This window comes from Symphalangus syndactylus, chromosome 13 (assembly GCF_028878055.3).
Source record: "Symphalangus syndactylus isolate Jambi chromosome 13, NHGRI_mSymSyn1-v2.1_pri, whole genome shotgun sequence".
In the NCBI taxonomy this organism is placed as follows: Eukaryota; Metazoa; Chordata; class Mammalia; order Primates; family Hylobatidae; genus Symphalangus; species Symphalangus syndactylus.
Window position 1 is genome coordinate 107,614,000 of NC_072435.2, and position 15,572 is coordinate 107,629,571.

The window sequence follows — 15,572 nt, forward strand, 5'->3', positions numbered from 1 at the left end:
AAATGCAGTGGCGCAACCACAGCTCCTCCTGAGTAGATGGAACTACAGGCATATATCACCATGTCCAGCTATTTTTATGGGGTTTGTTTGTTTTGTTTTATTTTGGTTTTCTGTAGGGACAGGGTTTCACCACGTTGCCCAGGATGGTCTCAAACTCCTGAGCTCAAGCGATCTGCCCACCTCAGCTTCCCAAAGTGTTGGGATTACAGGTGTGAGCTCAGCCCTGCCAAGTTTCTCTATGTCATTCCAATTTTTAGTATAGGTGCTGCTTAAGTAAGCACTTTGCTATTGATTTTGCAATTGATCCTGTTGACCAGGTTGTCCACTGATGTTCAGATGTTATCCTTTAATCAATTTTTTGTTGTTATTGTTGTTAATGTTGTCATTTTATTAGTAAGAAAATATCAACATAATAAAGAATATCATTTCTCTTTAACTAAAGAGTAAAAGCAAATCTCCGAGGGGGAAATGTGGAAAACTACAGAATTGACGAATTTTGCTTATACTAGTTTAGTTATATGAGATTAAATAAACATACCTCAAAGTAGCCATGACAAATTGTATCCACTGTATTGCAGGAAGAACCTAAGTAAAACAAGGAAAAAAGAATAAAATTAAACCTTTTACACTGAATATTCAACCTAACTCTAAGTTCATTATTAACTATCTGTACAGCATGAATTTTTCTTCAAAGCCTAATCTCAAAACATACTATAAGCCTGAGAATGAGTCAAAAGGCTGAACAGGCCCCTGGAAAGACAAGGTGCTCCTTTTTTCCTCTCTTATTTCTATTTCTCTGGGAAATAGTATGATTTTTAAAAAATAGAGATGTGGATTGAAAAATGACTAAATGAAAAAGGGAAGCTAGCCAGGCACTGTGGCTCATACCTGTAATCCCGACACTTTGAGAGGCTGAGGTAAGAGGACCACTTGAGGCCAGGAGTTTAAGAAAAAAGAAACCTGGGTGAGAAAACCAATAAAAGTAAGAACAAAATGGAGAGTGGGTAGAAAAAGTTAAATGTTGAGAGAGAATACAGAGATGTGTGGAAAGAATAGGTAACAGAAGAGACAAATACTAGAGTTCACTGATAGGTAGAAAGAGGAAAGATAGAATAGTAAAACAGAGAAACTGAAGAAAAGTTAGTAGTATGGAGAGAGAGATTGTGAGTGAAAAATGCAGAACAGGAAGGAAGAAAGGGAGAACACAAAGGAAGACAGGGAGAGCTTCTGACCTTACCAAGTCCCAACTGTCCTCCAGAATGCTAGCCTCTAGTGGAAAGGTCATAGGGACTTCAGTCCCAGCTACCCTTGAGCAGTCGATCCTTTCTAGTCAGGTTCTGAATCCTGAAGCTGTGAACAGGTGGCTCCACCCCTACCCCAGCTGGGCTCCTCCTATACTGAATCCTGCTCTGTACCTTGAGGGCAAGGAGAGAGGTAGTGACAAGTGGAGGAGAAAGCCAAGCAGAAAGAACAAAAACAGAAAGACGAGGTGACAGGGAAACAAAGTTGTAAGTGGCATTAGGAATTAAAAGGAGCAAGAGGCAGGAGTAATAAAAAGCAGACAGATACAGAAGGGGCAGGATTGAGAAAAAAAGAATGAGTCATAGTGAAAAGATAAATAGAGCTGCAATAGAGAAATGGAACTAAAAAAAGGGGTGGGGGGAGAAATAAATGAGATAGAAAGGAGGTCTCCCTAACATTTGCCCTTGTTTAGAGACAGAAGCCTGTGATGGAAAAGAGAGATTGCCTATTCACTCAATTAATAAAGTTTTAGTAATACTAGTGAAAAGCTGAGGTGGTTATTAATGTTTGTCATAAATTACATTATTCATTAATACACTGATGCTTAAATATCAACTTTGTGCAAAGCAGTGTGTTATGAAGATATAAAAATAAATAAGATATAGACCCAGCCTTCTAACAGCTTATAATACAGTAGGAAAAATGGCCTGAATACCAAAAATTCAAATGATCTGCGCACAGCAAGAATATACCTACACAGAGTAGCATTCAAAGAGGATTTGGAAGAACTGATAAAATTTGGACAAAGACTGGAGGAAAAAAGAGAGCAGAAGGAAGACCATCCATTTATGTATCTTTCATCTAGCCATAATTTCATATAGTCTACAAATCCTTATTGATAACAAATTAAATCACTTGAGTGGCTAGAGTAATTTAAATACATGACTAATTTATTCATATCAGGTTGAAATTACAGTCCAAAACAAAACAAAACAAAAAACAGCCAGATGCAATGTCATGCACCTGTGGTCCTGGCTACTTGGGAGGTGGAGGCAGAAGGGTCTCTTGAGGCCAGGAGTTTGAGGCTGCAGTGTGCTATCACTGTTCCTGTGAAAAGCCATTGCACTCCAACCTGGGCAGCATAGCGAAACACCATTTCTAAAACAAAATAAAACACGGCCAGGTGTGCTGGCCCACGCCTGTAATCCCAGCACTTTAGGAGGCCAAGTTGGGTGGATCACTTGAGGTCAGGAATTCCAAACCAGCCTGGCCAACATGGCAAAACCTTTCTCTACTAAAAATACAAATATAAACCAGGCGGGGTGGCATGCATCTGTAATCCCAGTTACTTGGGAGGCTGAAGCATGAGAATCACTTGAACCCAGGAGGTAGAGGTTGCAATGAGCCGAGATCATGACACTGCACTCCAGCCTGGATGACAGAGCGAGACTCCATCTCAAAATAAATAAACAAATAAATAAAAATAAAACAAAACAGAAACCAAACCAACCAAACAAAAAGATTATAGTGGAAGACCAGACATGGTTAAATAGAGGTTAAGTTATAATCACTTTGCTTAAATTGTTAGGTAAACAAATAATTAAAAATACCAGGAAATTTCTAGATCAGAAATCCCTAGCATAACGTCTTAGGAAGTATTTTAAGGCCTCTACTCATACATCTTACCTAATAAAGGTGAGGAGACTACTGACAGTTTCACCAAGTGATAAGAAAATGCTTTTAGACAAAGGACTGTTGTTTCAGTCAAGAACAAATCTCATGTTGTTCAGAGAACAGCCATGCCAAATTAGTCTGCTGCACTTCTTAGGATAATCAATGATGAATAACTTTTCTCTTTGGCGTTCTCTTCTAAAACATCTAGACCATCTACCAACATTTGGGGATTTACTTTTCAGTTTTTCTATCAAAATTAATCCCCTGCTTGCTGTATATTCAGCACTTTGTCCCTTTGAAGTCTCTTTGGAAACATAATCTTGCCATCTTCCTTTTCTAAAAGGGCTAACCCAAGCTCAAATGATGAAGGAGGTGATATTTATTTTCAGTTTTCCTTTATCTCTTTTTAGCAAACAGCTCCTTGCATGCCTGTGGTCCAGACTACTCAGCAGGCTGAGGCAGGAGGATCTCGAGGCTGAGAGGTCCAGGCTGCAGTGAGGTGTGTTTGCATCACTGCACTCACGCTCCAGCCTGGGTGACAGAGTGAAACTCTGTGTTAAAAAAAAAAAAAAAAAAAAAAGGCTGGGCGGGGTGGCTCGCGCCTGCAATCCCAACACTTTCGGAGGCCGAGGCGGGTGGATCACAAGGTCAGGAGTTGGAGACCAGCCTGGCCAAGATGGTGAAACCCCGTCTCTACTAAAAATACAAAAATTAGCTGGGTATGGTGGCGGGCGCCTGTAATCCCAGCTACTCGGGAGGCTGAGACAGAGAATTGCTTGAACCCGGGAGGCAGAAGTTGCAGTGAGCCAAGATCATGCCACCGCACTCCAGCCTGGATGACAGAGCAAGACTTCATCTCAAAAAAAAAGCTCCTTAGCAAGTTCAAACCTATCCCAGTTCTTCACTTACTGACTACTATATATCACATATCAATTGAAGTTAACACATTCATAAAATTGCTATCATGAGCAAGTTACTCAAAGTCAAGAAAGACACTTGCCTTTGTAAAATATTTTTATTTAACCAAAAAGTTTTCTAAAAATAACATTTAAAGATTTCTAGGGCCAGGCACAGTGGAGCATGCCTGTAATCCCAGCACTTTGGGAGGCCGAGGTGGATCACCTGAGGTCAGGAATTCGAGACCAGCCTGACCAACATGGTGAAATCCCATCTCTACTAAATACAAATAATTAGCCAGGCATGGTGGCGGGTGCCCGTAATGCCAGCTACACAGGAGGCTGAGGCAGAAGAATTGCTTGAACCCAGGAGGCGGAGGTCGCAGTGAGCCAAGATCGCACCATTGCACTCCAGCCTGGGCAACAAGAGCGAAACTCCATCTCAAAAAAAAAAAAAAAAAAGATTTCTAGTAATAACAGCTACCAATTATGAAATGCTTTTGAATTGTATCTTAGTAAAATTATTGCCAATAAAATGAAGTTTGGAACAAAAGCAAGGAAGGAAATGCCCAGTGCTAGAATTCATGGTGTAATGATTAATGGATATGTTTCTGTCTGACTAAAAAGGATAATACTCAGAATATAAAGTATAAAACAAACATTGTAAGAGGGAACTGAAGATAAAGATTGTAAGAGAGCACCTGACTACTCTAAATCCACCACTCCTGGCCTGAACAAATTACACTCCAGAATTCTGATAAAACTTGCCAGTTAACCCAATAAACCATTTGAGAAAAATTTGAGAGCTCATGTAAAAATGGGAAACTTGCTAGAAACCTGGTGATAACTAAATTAAAGGCAAAAAGATGTGACATCTGCAAACCAAACCATACGTCAAGGATCTTAGTATTGATCCCAAATAAGATTCTAGAATGAATTGTCCAAAAGATGTGTTTGCAAACAATTAGAAAAAAAAAAAGTAACTGCTAAATCAGCATGGGTTTACTTAAAAAAAAAAAAAAAAGGCTGGGTGCAGTGGTCACACCTATAATCTCAACACTTTGGGAGGTCAAGGCAGGAAGGATCACCTGAGCTCAGGAGGTCAAGATCAGCCCAGACAACATAATAAAACCCTGTCTCTACAAAAATCAGTCAGGCATGGTGGCACATGCCTATAGTCCTAGCTACTATAAAGGCTGAGATAGGAGAACTGTTTGAGCCCAGGAGTTTGAGGCTGCAGTGAATCATGATTGCACCACTACACTCCAGCCTAGGCAACAGAGGGAGAACCTGTCTCAAAAATATATATATAATAATAATAATGCCAGACTAACCCGTTCTCTTTTTGGATAGAATTACTAGACATATATCTGAAATTCTGACAAAGCATTTGGTGAGACACTTCATGCAATAAAAATTAGAAAACAGGCCAGGTGCAGTGGCTCACGCCTATAATCCCAGCACTTTGGGAGGCTGAGACAGGCAGATCATCTGAGGTCAGGAGTTCAAGATCAGCCTGGCCAACATGGAGAAACCCCATCTTTACTAAAAATACAAAAATTAGCCAGATGTGGTGGCACACTTCTGTAATCCCAGGTACCATGGAAGCTGAGGCAGAAGAATTGCTTGGACCCAGGAGGCAGAGGTTGCAGTGAGCCGAGATCACACCATTACACTCCAGCTTGGGTGACGGAGTGAGACTCCATCTCAAAAAAAAAAAAAAAAAAAAAAAAAAAGCCGGGCGCGGTGGCTCACGCCTGTAATCCCAGCACTTTGGGAGGCCGAGGCAGACGGATCATGAGGTCAGGAGATCAAGACCATCCTGGCTATCACAGTGAAACCCCGTCTCTACTAAAAATACAAAAAATTAGCCGGGCGAGGTGGCGGGCGCCTGTAGTCCCAGCTACTCGGGAGGCTGAGGCAGGAGAATGGCGTGAAGCCCGGGGGACGGAGCCTGCAGTGAGGCGAGATCGCACCACTGCACTCCAGCCTGGGCGACAGCGAGACTCTGTCTCAAAAAAAAAAATTAGAAAATATAGCCTGGATATGATGACTCATGCTGTAATCATAGTTACTTAGGAGACCTAAGCCCAGGAGTTCAAGGCTTCAGTGAGTTACAATCACACCACTGCACTCCAGCCTGGGTGACACGGTAAGATCCCGTCTCTACAAAAAATAAAGTAAAAAATTACCCAGGTATGGTGGCACATGCCTGTAGCCCTAGCAACTCAGGAGGCTGAGGTGGGAGGATAACTTGAGTTTGAGGTTACAAAGAGTTATGATCACACCACATAATGAGACCCTGTCTCTTAAAAAGAAAAAAGAAAAATATATAGACAAAGTAGAAGCATAATTAAGGTCATTTATTGCACAAATAAACCTAATGGAATGCCACGTAATTGATTAATATTAACTTAGCAATGACTTCTATTGATACGAACCAGAATTCTGACTTGGCACTGTTCTGTAAAACACTTCCATCAATGACTTGAAATAAAACATAGTGAGCATATTTATCAAATGAGTATTACACACCTATTGTTGCATAACAATTTTCTACAAATTTGGTGGCTTAAAATACACATTTATTATCTCACAGCTTCTGTGGGTCAGAAGTCCATAGCATGGCTTAACTGGGTCCTCTGCTTCAGGGTCTCTCAAAAGGATATAATCAAGATATTGGCCACAGGTAGAGCCTCCCTCATTTGAAGGCTCAAATAGGGAAGAATCTGGTTCCAAGCTCATGTCATTGTTGTAATTCAGTTCTATGAGGGCTGTTAGACTGAGGGCCTCAGTTCTTAGCGGTTACCAAAAGGCTTCACTCAGTTCCTTGCCATGTGGACTTCTGCAAGAGGTTCTCCTAGAAAGATGGAAGGTACAGTCTTACGTAACCAAATCACTGAAGCAAGATCCCATCACCTTTCCCATACTGTTTTGGTCATAGATCTTACTAAGGGATTATACAAGAACACGAATATCCAGAGGCAGGGATCATTGGAGGCTATCTTAGAGTCTGCCTACCACTGTGTATTCCTCCAACATGCAAGCATTTTTCCACTTTAGATCATTTGCAATAGTTGTTTCCTCTGTCTTTCCTCCAGATAATCACAACGGGCTCCTTCTCATCCTTCAAGTATCAGCTCAAATATCATCTCTGAAATGTAACGTTTATCAAATATCCAAGTATCTTGGTTATATGTTTGTTGTCTGATTCCCCCAATAGACTATAACTTCCTTGAGGGCAAGTAACTTACCTGTCGCATTCTAAATAAAATGCTATTTATAATAATACCTGTAGTTGTCGAGCTTTTGAAATGTGGCCAATCCAAGCTGAGACATGTTGTAAGTGTAAATATCCACTGAATTTCAAAGTATAAAAGAAAGGATGTAAAATATCTCAATGACATATTTATATTGATTGTATGTTGCAAGGATATTTGGGATATTATCTAATTTTTTTTTTTGAGACAGAGTCTCGCTCTGTTGCCCAGGCTGGAGTGCAGTGGTGCAATCTCAGCTCACTGCAACCCCCACCTCCTGGGTTTAAGCAATTCTCCTGTGTCAGCCTCCTAAGTAGCTGGGACTACAGGTGCCGGCCGCCACACCTGGCTAATTTTTGCATTTTTAGTAGAGACCGGGTTTTACCATGTTGGCCAGGCTGGTCTCAAACTCCTGACCTCAAGTGATCCACCTGCCTTGGCCTCCCAAAGTGCTGGGATTACAGGCATGGGCCACTGCACCCGGCCTACTATCTAAATTATTACACAAGATTATTTTGGATATCTGGAGATACAATATCTCCAGTACCTAAAACAGTGCTTAGAATAGGCATTCAGTATTTGTTGAATATTCACTCAACATATACCAAAGTTGTGAGGAATGACAGACTTAAGATCTAAAAAGATCTAAACACTTCAGAATAATGAGTTTTATTAAATAAAAGTTAATAGAAATAAATGTTAAGTATACTGTACTTGGGTCTAAAAAACCAACAGGGCAGAGACTAAGATGAAGAATGTAACAATTATCTTATTTTAAAAATCTTAAGTGGTACTATCCAATAGAAACATAATGTGAGTCACATATGTAATCTTAAATTTTCTAAAAGCAACATAAAAAAGCAAGAAGAAATAGGTGAAATTGTTTGAGTCAGGGTCTCACTCTGTCACTCTTGCTTAATTATAATGCTGCAATCATAGCTCACTGCAGCTTCAAACGTCTGGGCCCAGGAGATCCTCCCACCTCTGCCTCCCAAGTAGCTAGGAATTCGGGTGTCTCCCAACATGCCTGGCTGATTTTTAAATCTGTTGTAGAGATGAGGTATCGCTGTGTTGATCAGGCTGGTCTCAAGTTATCCTCTAGCCTTGGCCTCCCGAAGTGTTGGGATTACAGGCATGAGCCACCGCGCCTGGCTGAAATTAATTTTAATAATACATTTATTGGCTGGGTGGGGTGGCTCACACCTGTAGTCCCAGAACTTTGGGAGGCCAAGGTAAGCGAATCGCTTGAGCTCAGGAGTTCAACACCAGACAATATAGTGAAACCCCATTACAAAACAATACAAAAATGAGCTGGGCTTGGTGTCATGTGCCTTTGGTCCCAGCTACTCAGGAGGCTGAGGCAGGAGGTTCGCTTGACCCCAGAGGTGGGGGATGGGGGTGAGGCAGAGGTTGAAGTGAGCCAAGATGGGGCCACTGCATGCCAACCCGGGTGACAGTGAGATCCTGTCTCAAAAAATAATACATTTAACCGAAGTATCCAAATTATCATCACTGCAATGTATAATCAATGTAAGTACGTCACTGAGATATTTTACATCTTTAATTTTGTACTTTGAAATTCAGTGGGTAGTTACACTTCCATGTCTCAACTTGGATTGGGTACATTTCAAAAGTTCAGTGGGTACATTTCGAAAGTTCAGTAGCTACATGCATTATTATAAATGGCATTTTTATTTAGACAGCTTTTACAACTAGGTTATGGAGGCTGTTGCATTTGGATTTTATTCTGCAGAAGTGCCATTATAAATTCCTGAGCATTATAAAGCCTTTAGTGAGTACATAGTTTATGCCGGGCACCACTCTCAATGCTTCGTATGCATTAACTAATTACATCTACTCACAATCCTATGAAGTATTACTATTATCCTCATTTTACATGATAAAATTGTGAGTATTAACATGATGGCAATATACAGGACTAAAAGATGAGACTGACAAGAGTTAGGTTATTTTTATTTACTTATTTATATCCCTCTTTGACCTAGATAATATTTCAGGTCATTTACAAAAGTACATAAATAAGACTAAATAACATGATTTGAAAGTGGGACAAAAGAAGGAACATTTCTGCTGATGTGACTTGATTCCTGAATGTTAAACTCTGAGTTTTTAAATGTTATTTTATTGCAAAAACAATATTAACATAATAGAAATCCAAAGTAAAAAGTTTCCTGTAGTCCTATTATCTCGCTAAAACAATGATTTAATTCTTGCCTATATGCATATTCCATTTTTACAAATTTGCAGTAACTGCAGCTAGTATTTTACATTCTATACTTTTTTCTCAGCATTATGCCATAATTTTTTCCTTTTATTAGTCTTATGTGCTTTCTCTTCACTCCCTCAGATTGTAACCAATGTTAAATCCTAGTGTATTTCTCCATATTTTTTCTCTATGCTCATCAATACACATCCAAATATATACACACATATATGGCAAGGGGTTTTGTTGAGGTGGCAGGGTTTTTAAAAATGGGATCATATGTTTCTGTACACACTGCTTTTCACACTATTTCACAGATATCTTTCTGCTTTAATAGAAATAGTTCTAATCCATGTTGATTGCTACATAATATTCCACATAAATTTATCCAACAATTCCTTTAATGATGGACATGTAGATTATTTTTGTTTTCTGCAAACAATGCTGCAATAAACATCCCAACACATATAACCTCCTTCTGCGCTGATTTGTTGTTGTTGTTGTTAGAGGCAAGGTCTCGTTATGTTGCCCAGGCTGGTCTCGAACTCCTGGGCTCAAGGGTCCTCCCACCTCAGCCTCCTGAGTAGCTGGGACCACAGGTGTGTGCCACCACGTCTAGCTAAAAGTTGTTTAAATTGCTTGTAGAGATGGGGTCTCCTTATGTTGTCCACGCTGGTCTTGACCTCCTGGGCTCAGGCATATTCCTGCCTCAGCCTCCTAAACTGCTGGGATTACAGGTGCAAGGCACTGCACCTGGCCTTAATCCCATTTTTTCCATGAACTTTTTTAAGTCCCCTTGCATATGGTCCAAGAAGGGAATGTAAAAAGAGCCAAAAGTATTTTGAGACGCAGACATGGAATAGTTTCTCTTTCAGACAAAAAATAAAAATCCAACCCTCACAGGAAAAAGATAATAAGCAAAAGCCAACTAAGCAAATTATATAGTCTGTTACAAGTTGAAAGCACTATGGAGAAAAAAACAATAAGGGGAAAGGAGATGGAAAGCAGGGCAGTCAGGGAGAAGCAATTTTTAAAAGATGGTCAGGATAGGTCTCAGTAGGAGGTGAGGTTTGAGCAAAGACTTGAGGGAAGTCAAGTAGTCAGCCATGTGGATATCCTAAAAGAAAGTGTTCCAGAAACAGAAAATACAAAGGTCTTGAGGTAGGGACATGCATTGTGTATACAGGGAATAGCAAAGAGGTCAGTGAAACTGGGGCCTCATTGGCTTAAGGACAGAAAAATGGGAGTTTATGTATTAACTGCCTTAGCCGATCATGCTATTTTTCTTCCTCTTCACTCCAGTTGCTATGCTAAGTCTTGTGGACACTCATGCAACATGTCCCCTCCTCTTCACCTCCATACAACACCCAGGGTGACCCTTTTGATTTTCCACATCAGTGTCAACTGTGGGATTTTATGACTTCCAAAATATGCCAGAACTATACTCAGTTTATTTTTGTAGATCATCATCAAGGTCCTGAGGCCAAAAATCTAATTATTATTATTATTTTTTTGAGACTGAGCTTCACTCTTGTTGCCCAGGCTGGAGTGCAATGGCGCAATCTCGGCTCACTGCAACCTCTGCCTCCCAGATTCAAGCAATTCTCCTGCCTCAGCCTCCTGAGTAGCTGGGATTGCAGGTGCCCGCCACTGCACCCAGCTAATTTTTGTATTTTTAGTAGAGACAGCATTTCACCATGTTGGCCAGTCTGGTCTCGAACTTCTGACCTCAGGTGATCCACCTGCCTTGGCCTCCCAAAGTGCTAGGATTACAGGTGTGAGCCACCGCACCCAGCCCAAAAATCTAATTATATCTTAAGACAACTGACTAGGACCAGAGAGCTATTCAAAGGAAGGACTGGGACAATTACTTTCGCAGTTTATAGCAAAAGTGCCAATTTTTCCTTTCCCTATTCAATCAATCCACTTCCCTCACTTCTATAAAACCTACTTCTAGGCTGGGAGTGGTGGCTCACGCCTGTAATCCCAGCACTTTGGGAGGCCGAGGCAGGTGGATCATCTGAGGTCAGGAGTTCAAGATGAGCCTGGCCAACATGGTGAAACCCCATCTCTACTAAAAATAAAAAATAAAAAAAATTAGCCAGGTGTGGTGGCAGATGTCTGTAATCCCAGCTACTCAGGAGGCCGAGGTAGAAAAATCACTTGAACCCAGGAGGTGGAGGTTGCAGCGAGCTGAGATCAGGCCTCTGAACTCCAGCCTGAGTGACCAAGTGACTCTGTCTCAAAAAAACTTAAAAAAAAAAAAAAAAAAAAAACCTACTTCTAAACCATGACTAGAAAGTCACTGCTGATCAATTCTACTAACTAGGTATAACCAAAGTTATTTATACTGAGAAGTGAATAATTTTAGAAGTTTAATTGTTTTATAAAGAAATTTTAAGGCCGGGCGCGGTGGCTCAAGCCTGTAATCCCAGCACTTTGGGAGGCCGAGGCGGGCGGATCACGAGGTCAGGAGATCGAGACCATCCTGGCTAACACGGTGAAACCCCGTCTCTACTAAAAAAAAAAAAAAAAAAATACAAAAAATTAGCCGAGCGCGGTGGCGGGTGCCTGTAGTCCCAGCTACTCGGGAGGCTGAGGCAGGAGAATGGCGTGAACCCGGGAGGCAGAGCTTGCAGTGAGCCGAGATCGCGCCACTGCACTCCAGCCTGGGGGACAGAGCAAGACTCCGTCTCAAAAAAAAAAAAAAAAAAAAAAAAGAAATTTTAAAACTCTTTTTTTTGAGACGGAGTCTCGCTGTCGCCCAGGCTGGAGTGCAGTGGCGCGATCTCCACTCACTGCAAGCTCCGCCTCCCGGGTTCACACCATTCTCCTGCCTCAGCCTCCCGAGTAGCTGGGACTACAGGCGCCCGCCACCACGCCCAGCTAATTTTTTTTTTTGTATTTTTAGTAGAGACGGGGTTTCACCATGGTCTCGATCTCCTGACCTCGTGATCCACCCGCCTCGGCCTCCCAAAGTGCTGGGATTACAGGTGTGAGACACCGCGCCCGGCCTTAAAACTATTAATAGCTCCATATAGACTACAGAACAGAACATTCTTAGTTTGACTTCAAGATTCCCCCCTATCTGGGCTTAAAACTGTTTTACTATCTCCTGTTTGGAGAACTCCCTCCAACCAAGACAGTCATTCTCCCAAAGCATCATGTTCATTCCCGTATCTGCTCCTTTTCCACTTGTTCTCTAAAATGTTCTTTCTTCCAAGGCTTAACTCTATTTCCAACAATTACATAAAGCCTTGTTTCACCACCTCAGTTCATAGTTTTCTCCTCTTCTAATTTCTATCGCTTGTCTTGTAGCTCATAGTGTTACGGGATCTTTGGGGTGTCCATTTTCTGGCTGGAAACCTCTGTGGCCACAGTGCCTTTGCCCGAGTTCTTGTCCTGCATCCAGGAAGAATGAGGTACGTGGACAATGAAGGGTGAACAAGACAAAGATGAGCTTTATTGAGTGTTACAACAGCTCAGAGGAGACCAGCTGTGGGTAGTTCCTCTCTGTAGGCAGGTCATTCATCAAGTATTCAGTTCTCAGTAGAGAGGAGGCCCTGGAGAAGATGGCTCCTCTCTGCAACTGAACCTCCTGATGTCTGCAGCTCTCAGAAGAGAGGAGGCCCTGGAGAGGGTGGCTCTTCTCTGCCCACAGGTTGTCTCTGCAGCTGTCAGCAGGCAGGGTAGGTCCTTTCTGCAACTGGTTGTTCCGTCATCTCCAACTATCAGCAGAGAGGGTAGCTCCTCTCTTAGGCTTGTTGACCCATAGGTCTCTGCCCTCTTGGTCCTCTGGCAGTCCTCTGCCCTGCTCTGGCTGAGCCCAGGGCTTATATGGACCTCCGAGGGGAGGAAGTACATGTCGATTGGTCCATGGGCAGGCCAGAAGATGCACCACGAGTCCCTACTCCAGTCTGCAGGACTGGCAGCCTGGACCCGTCTTCAGGCCCTCCCTGACCTGAAGGTGGGGTCTTACTGGGGACTCACCCCCTTCTACCCAGGAATCAATCTGCCTCCCATTGCCATTCTTGGCCCCAAGCCTGCTCTGAGATTGGAGCAGGCCCTGGGAGCAGAGAGAGGCCAGGCGGTGGGAGCAGACACTCCTGAGCCTGCAGGGATTGCGATAGGGTGTCTTGCTGGTCTCCCAAGGGTGCAGACTGCAGAGATGCCCAGGTCCTCCACCTGGGAGGGCAGCCACAATGGCACCAGGGGCTCCTGCCTCAACTCAGAAGGGGCGGGGCTCCCACAGGCTCCATGGAGTGTGCAGCCCCAGTCACGCCTCCCTGCTGCAGCTGGCTGCCATCAATAGGGCAAACTCAAAATTTTTCTTAACTTCCCCAGACACACACACACACACACACACACACACACACACACACACAAATACACACACTCCCTCTTTCAAAATTTATATCCAATCAAACTGGTTGTCTATGACTGGATCCTGTTATCACTGATGACTATTTATACACATACATTTTGGATACATACAATGGTTAATTACAGCAGTAAGTCCCTTACAATGCATTGTATATGTTCTCTTACTCTTACATGCATTTGTTCATCAAATCTTGTGAATTCTACCCTTTAAAAGTTTGTCAATTCTATCCATACTTCTTCAGCCCTATTATGTCCTACTGCATGACCTTAACCTCTTCCAACTAGACTACTGCCATACCACATTAATTGGCTTCAGTCCGGTCTTCTCAATTCCAATCCATTCCCTTCATTCCTGAGTAATGTTTTTGTTTTGAGACAGAGTCTTGCTCTGTTGCCCAGACTGGAGTGCAGTGGCAGCAATCAGGGCTGACTGCAGCCTGGACCTCTCAGGTCCAAGTGATCCTGCTGCCTCAGCCTCCCAAGTACCTGGGACCACAGGCACGCACTACCACACATGGCTAATTTTTTCTACTTATTGTAAAGACAAGGTTTCATTACGTTGCCCAGGCTGACCTGGGTGCTGTTTCTACACACAAATCTAACCTTACTCTCCTGGTTAAAACTTCTGGTGACTCCAAACCCTTTAGCTTGGTGAGACCCTTTCAAATCCGCCCCATGGAAGCTCAGTAATAATTAATCAAAATAAAAAAGAGCGGCAGCAGCTGCTGCGCCAGTTCGCCTTTACACAGATTCATCTCAACCAGTTCCCCAACATGCCTGTGCATAATTTTCCCATTGTTAGAAATGCCCTGTTTCTCTTTGCCTCATGAACGCCCCCTCTTATTTCAAGGTCCAGCTCAAAAGTCACCTCCTGTCTACAATTTCCTCTGATGCTCCTGAGCAGGAATGGCTGAATCTCTGTCTCTTTACAATAAGCAAATAGTCTTTTTTTTCTTTCTTTCTTTTTGAGACCGAGTCTCGCTCTGTCACCTAGGCTGAAGTGCAATGGCGCAATCTCGGCTCACCCCAACCTCTACCTCCTGGGTTCGTGCAATTCTCCTGCCTCAGCCTCCTGAGTAGCTGGGATTACAGGCATGCGCCACCACACTCACCTGATTTTTGTATTTTTAGTAGAGACGGGGTTTCACCATGTTGGCCAGGCTGGTCTCGAACTCCTGACCTCAGATAATCCACCTCCCTCGGCCTCCCGAAGTGCTGGGATTACAGGCGTGAGTCAACGCGCCCAGCCAGAATAATATTTTACAGCAATTACACTACACTGTTTAGATCATTATTCCTATGCCGCCTCCTCCCCCAACAAAGTGCGTGCCTTCAGCACAGAACTGTCTTGTTTCTGCTTATTCCGTAGCCCGGTAGGCAAAGCCAGGGTCTGGCACAAGCCAGGGACCTGCGGAACAGAATTATTAGAATTGCGTCTGGGGTTCCTGGAGGGTGGGCGTTGGCTGGGCGGATCCCAGGAGCCTGGCGTCTCCCAGGGGAGGCGCTCACCTCAGAGCGGGCCTAAGAGGGCCCTGCCCGCCACACTGACCGCCGAGCCTGGCCAAGAAGCTCAGGGAAGCCGCGGAGCCACTGCCCGCCTGGGTCAGGGCGGTGACGGAGCCTGACTGAGAATAACGGCTGAACTTGACTAATAGACTGACCGAGGGTTGGAGCGGGTTCCAACCAACTGGCTGACGGCCCAAAGGCAGGAAGAAAGGATGGTAGGCCTTGTCATCTTCGAAGGAGAGGAAGGACAGCAAAGGAATTGCTGTAGCGTCCCCAGAAGCGCTTCGCGCTTCCACTCAAACGGAGCAGGAAGAGAACTGGGCGGACCCACCGGGAGACTCAGCGAGTGCGCGCGCGCAGCAGCCCATTTTCCCGCCCCCAACGTGG

The 15,572-nt window shown here is 43.3% G+C and overlaps 1 protein-coding gene across 7 annotated transcripts in view; it reads right to left on the bottom strand.

Moving 5' to 3' along the window:
* The window catches only part of TMEM116 (transmembrane protein 116), a 91,862-nt gene extending 76,318 nt beyond the window's left edge, over positions 1–15,544 (bottom strand). For 2 of the 7 annotated variants that reach the window (XM_055238728.2, XM_055238724.2), the window contains exons 1-2: positions 15,341–15,544; positions 539–585 (exon numbers count right to left, since the gene is read on the bottom strand). In XM_055238728.2, the coding sequence (XP_055094703.1) occupies positions 539–552 (14 nt within the window). In that variant the 5' untranslated portion in view covers positions 553–585; positions 15,341–15,544. The other 5 variants (XM_063614512.1, XM_055238727.2, XM_063614513.1 and 2 more) reach the window with 5 other exon arrangements.
* Between the last annotated feature and the right edge of the window lie 28 nt (positions 15,545–15,572).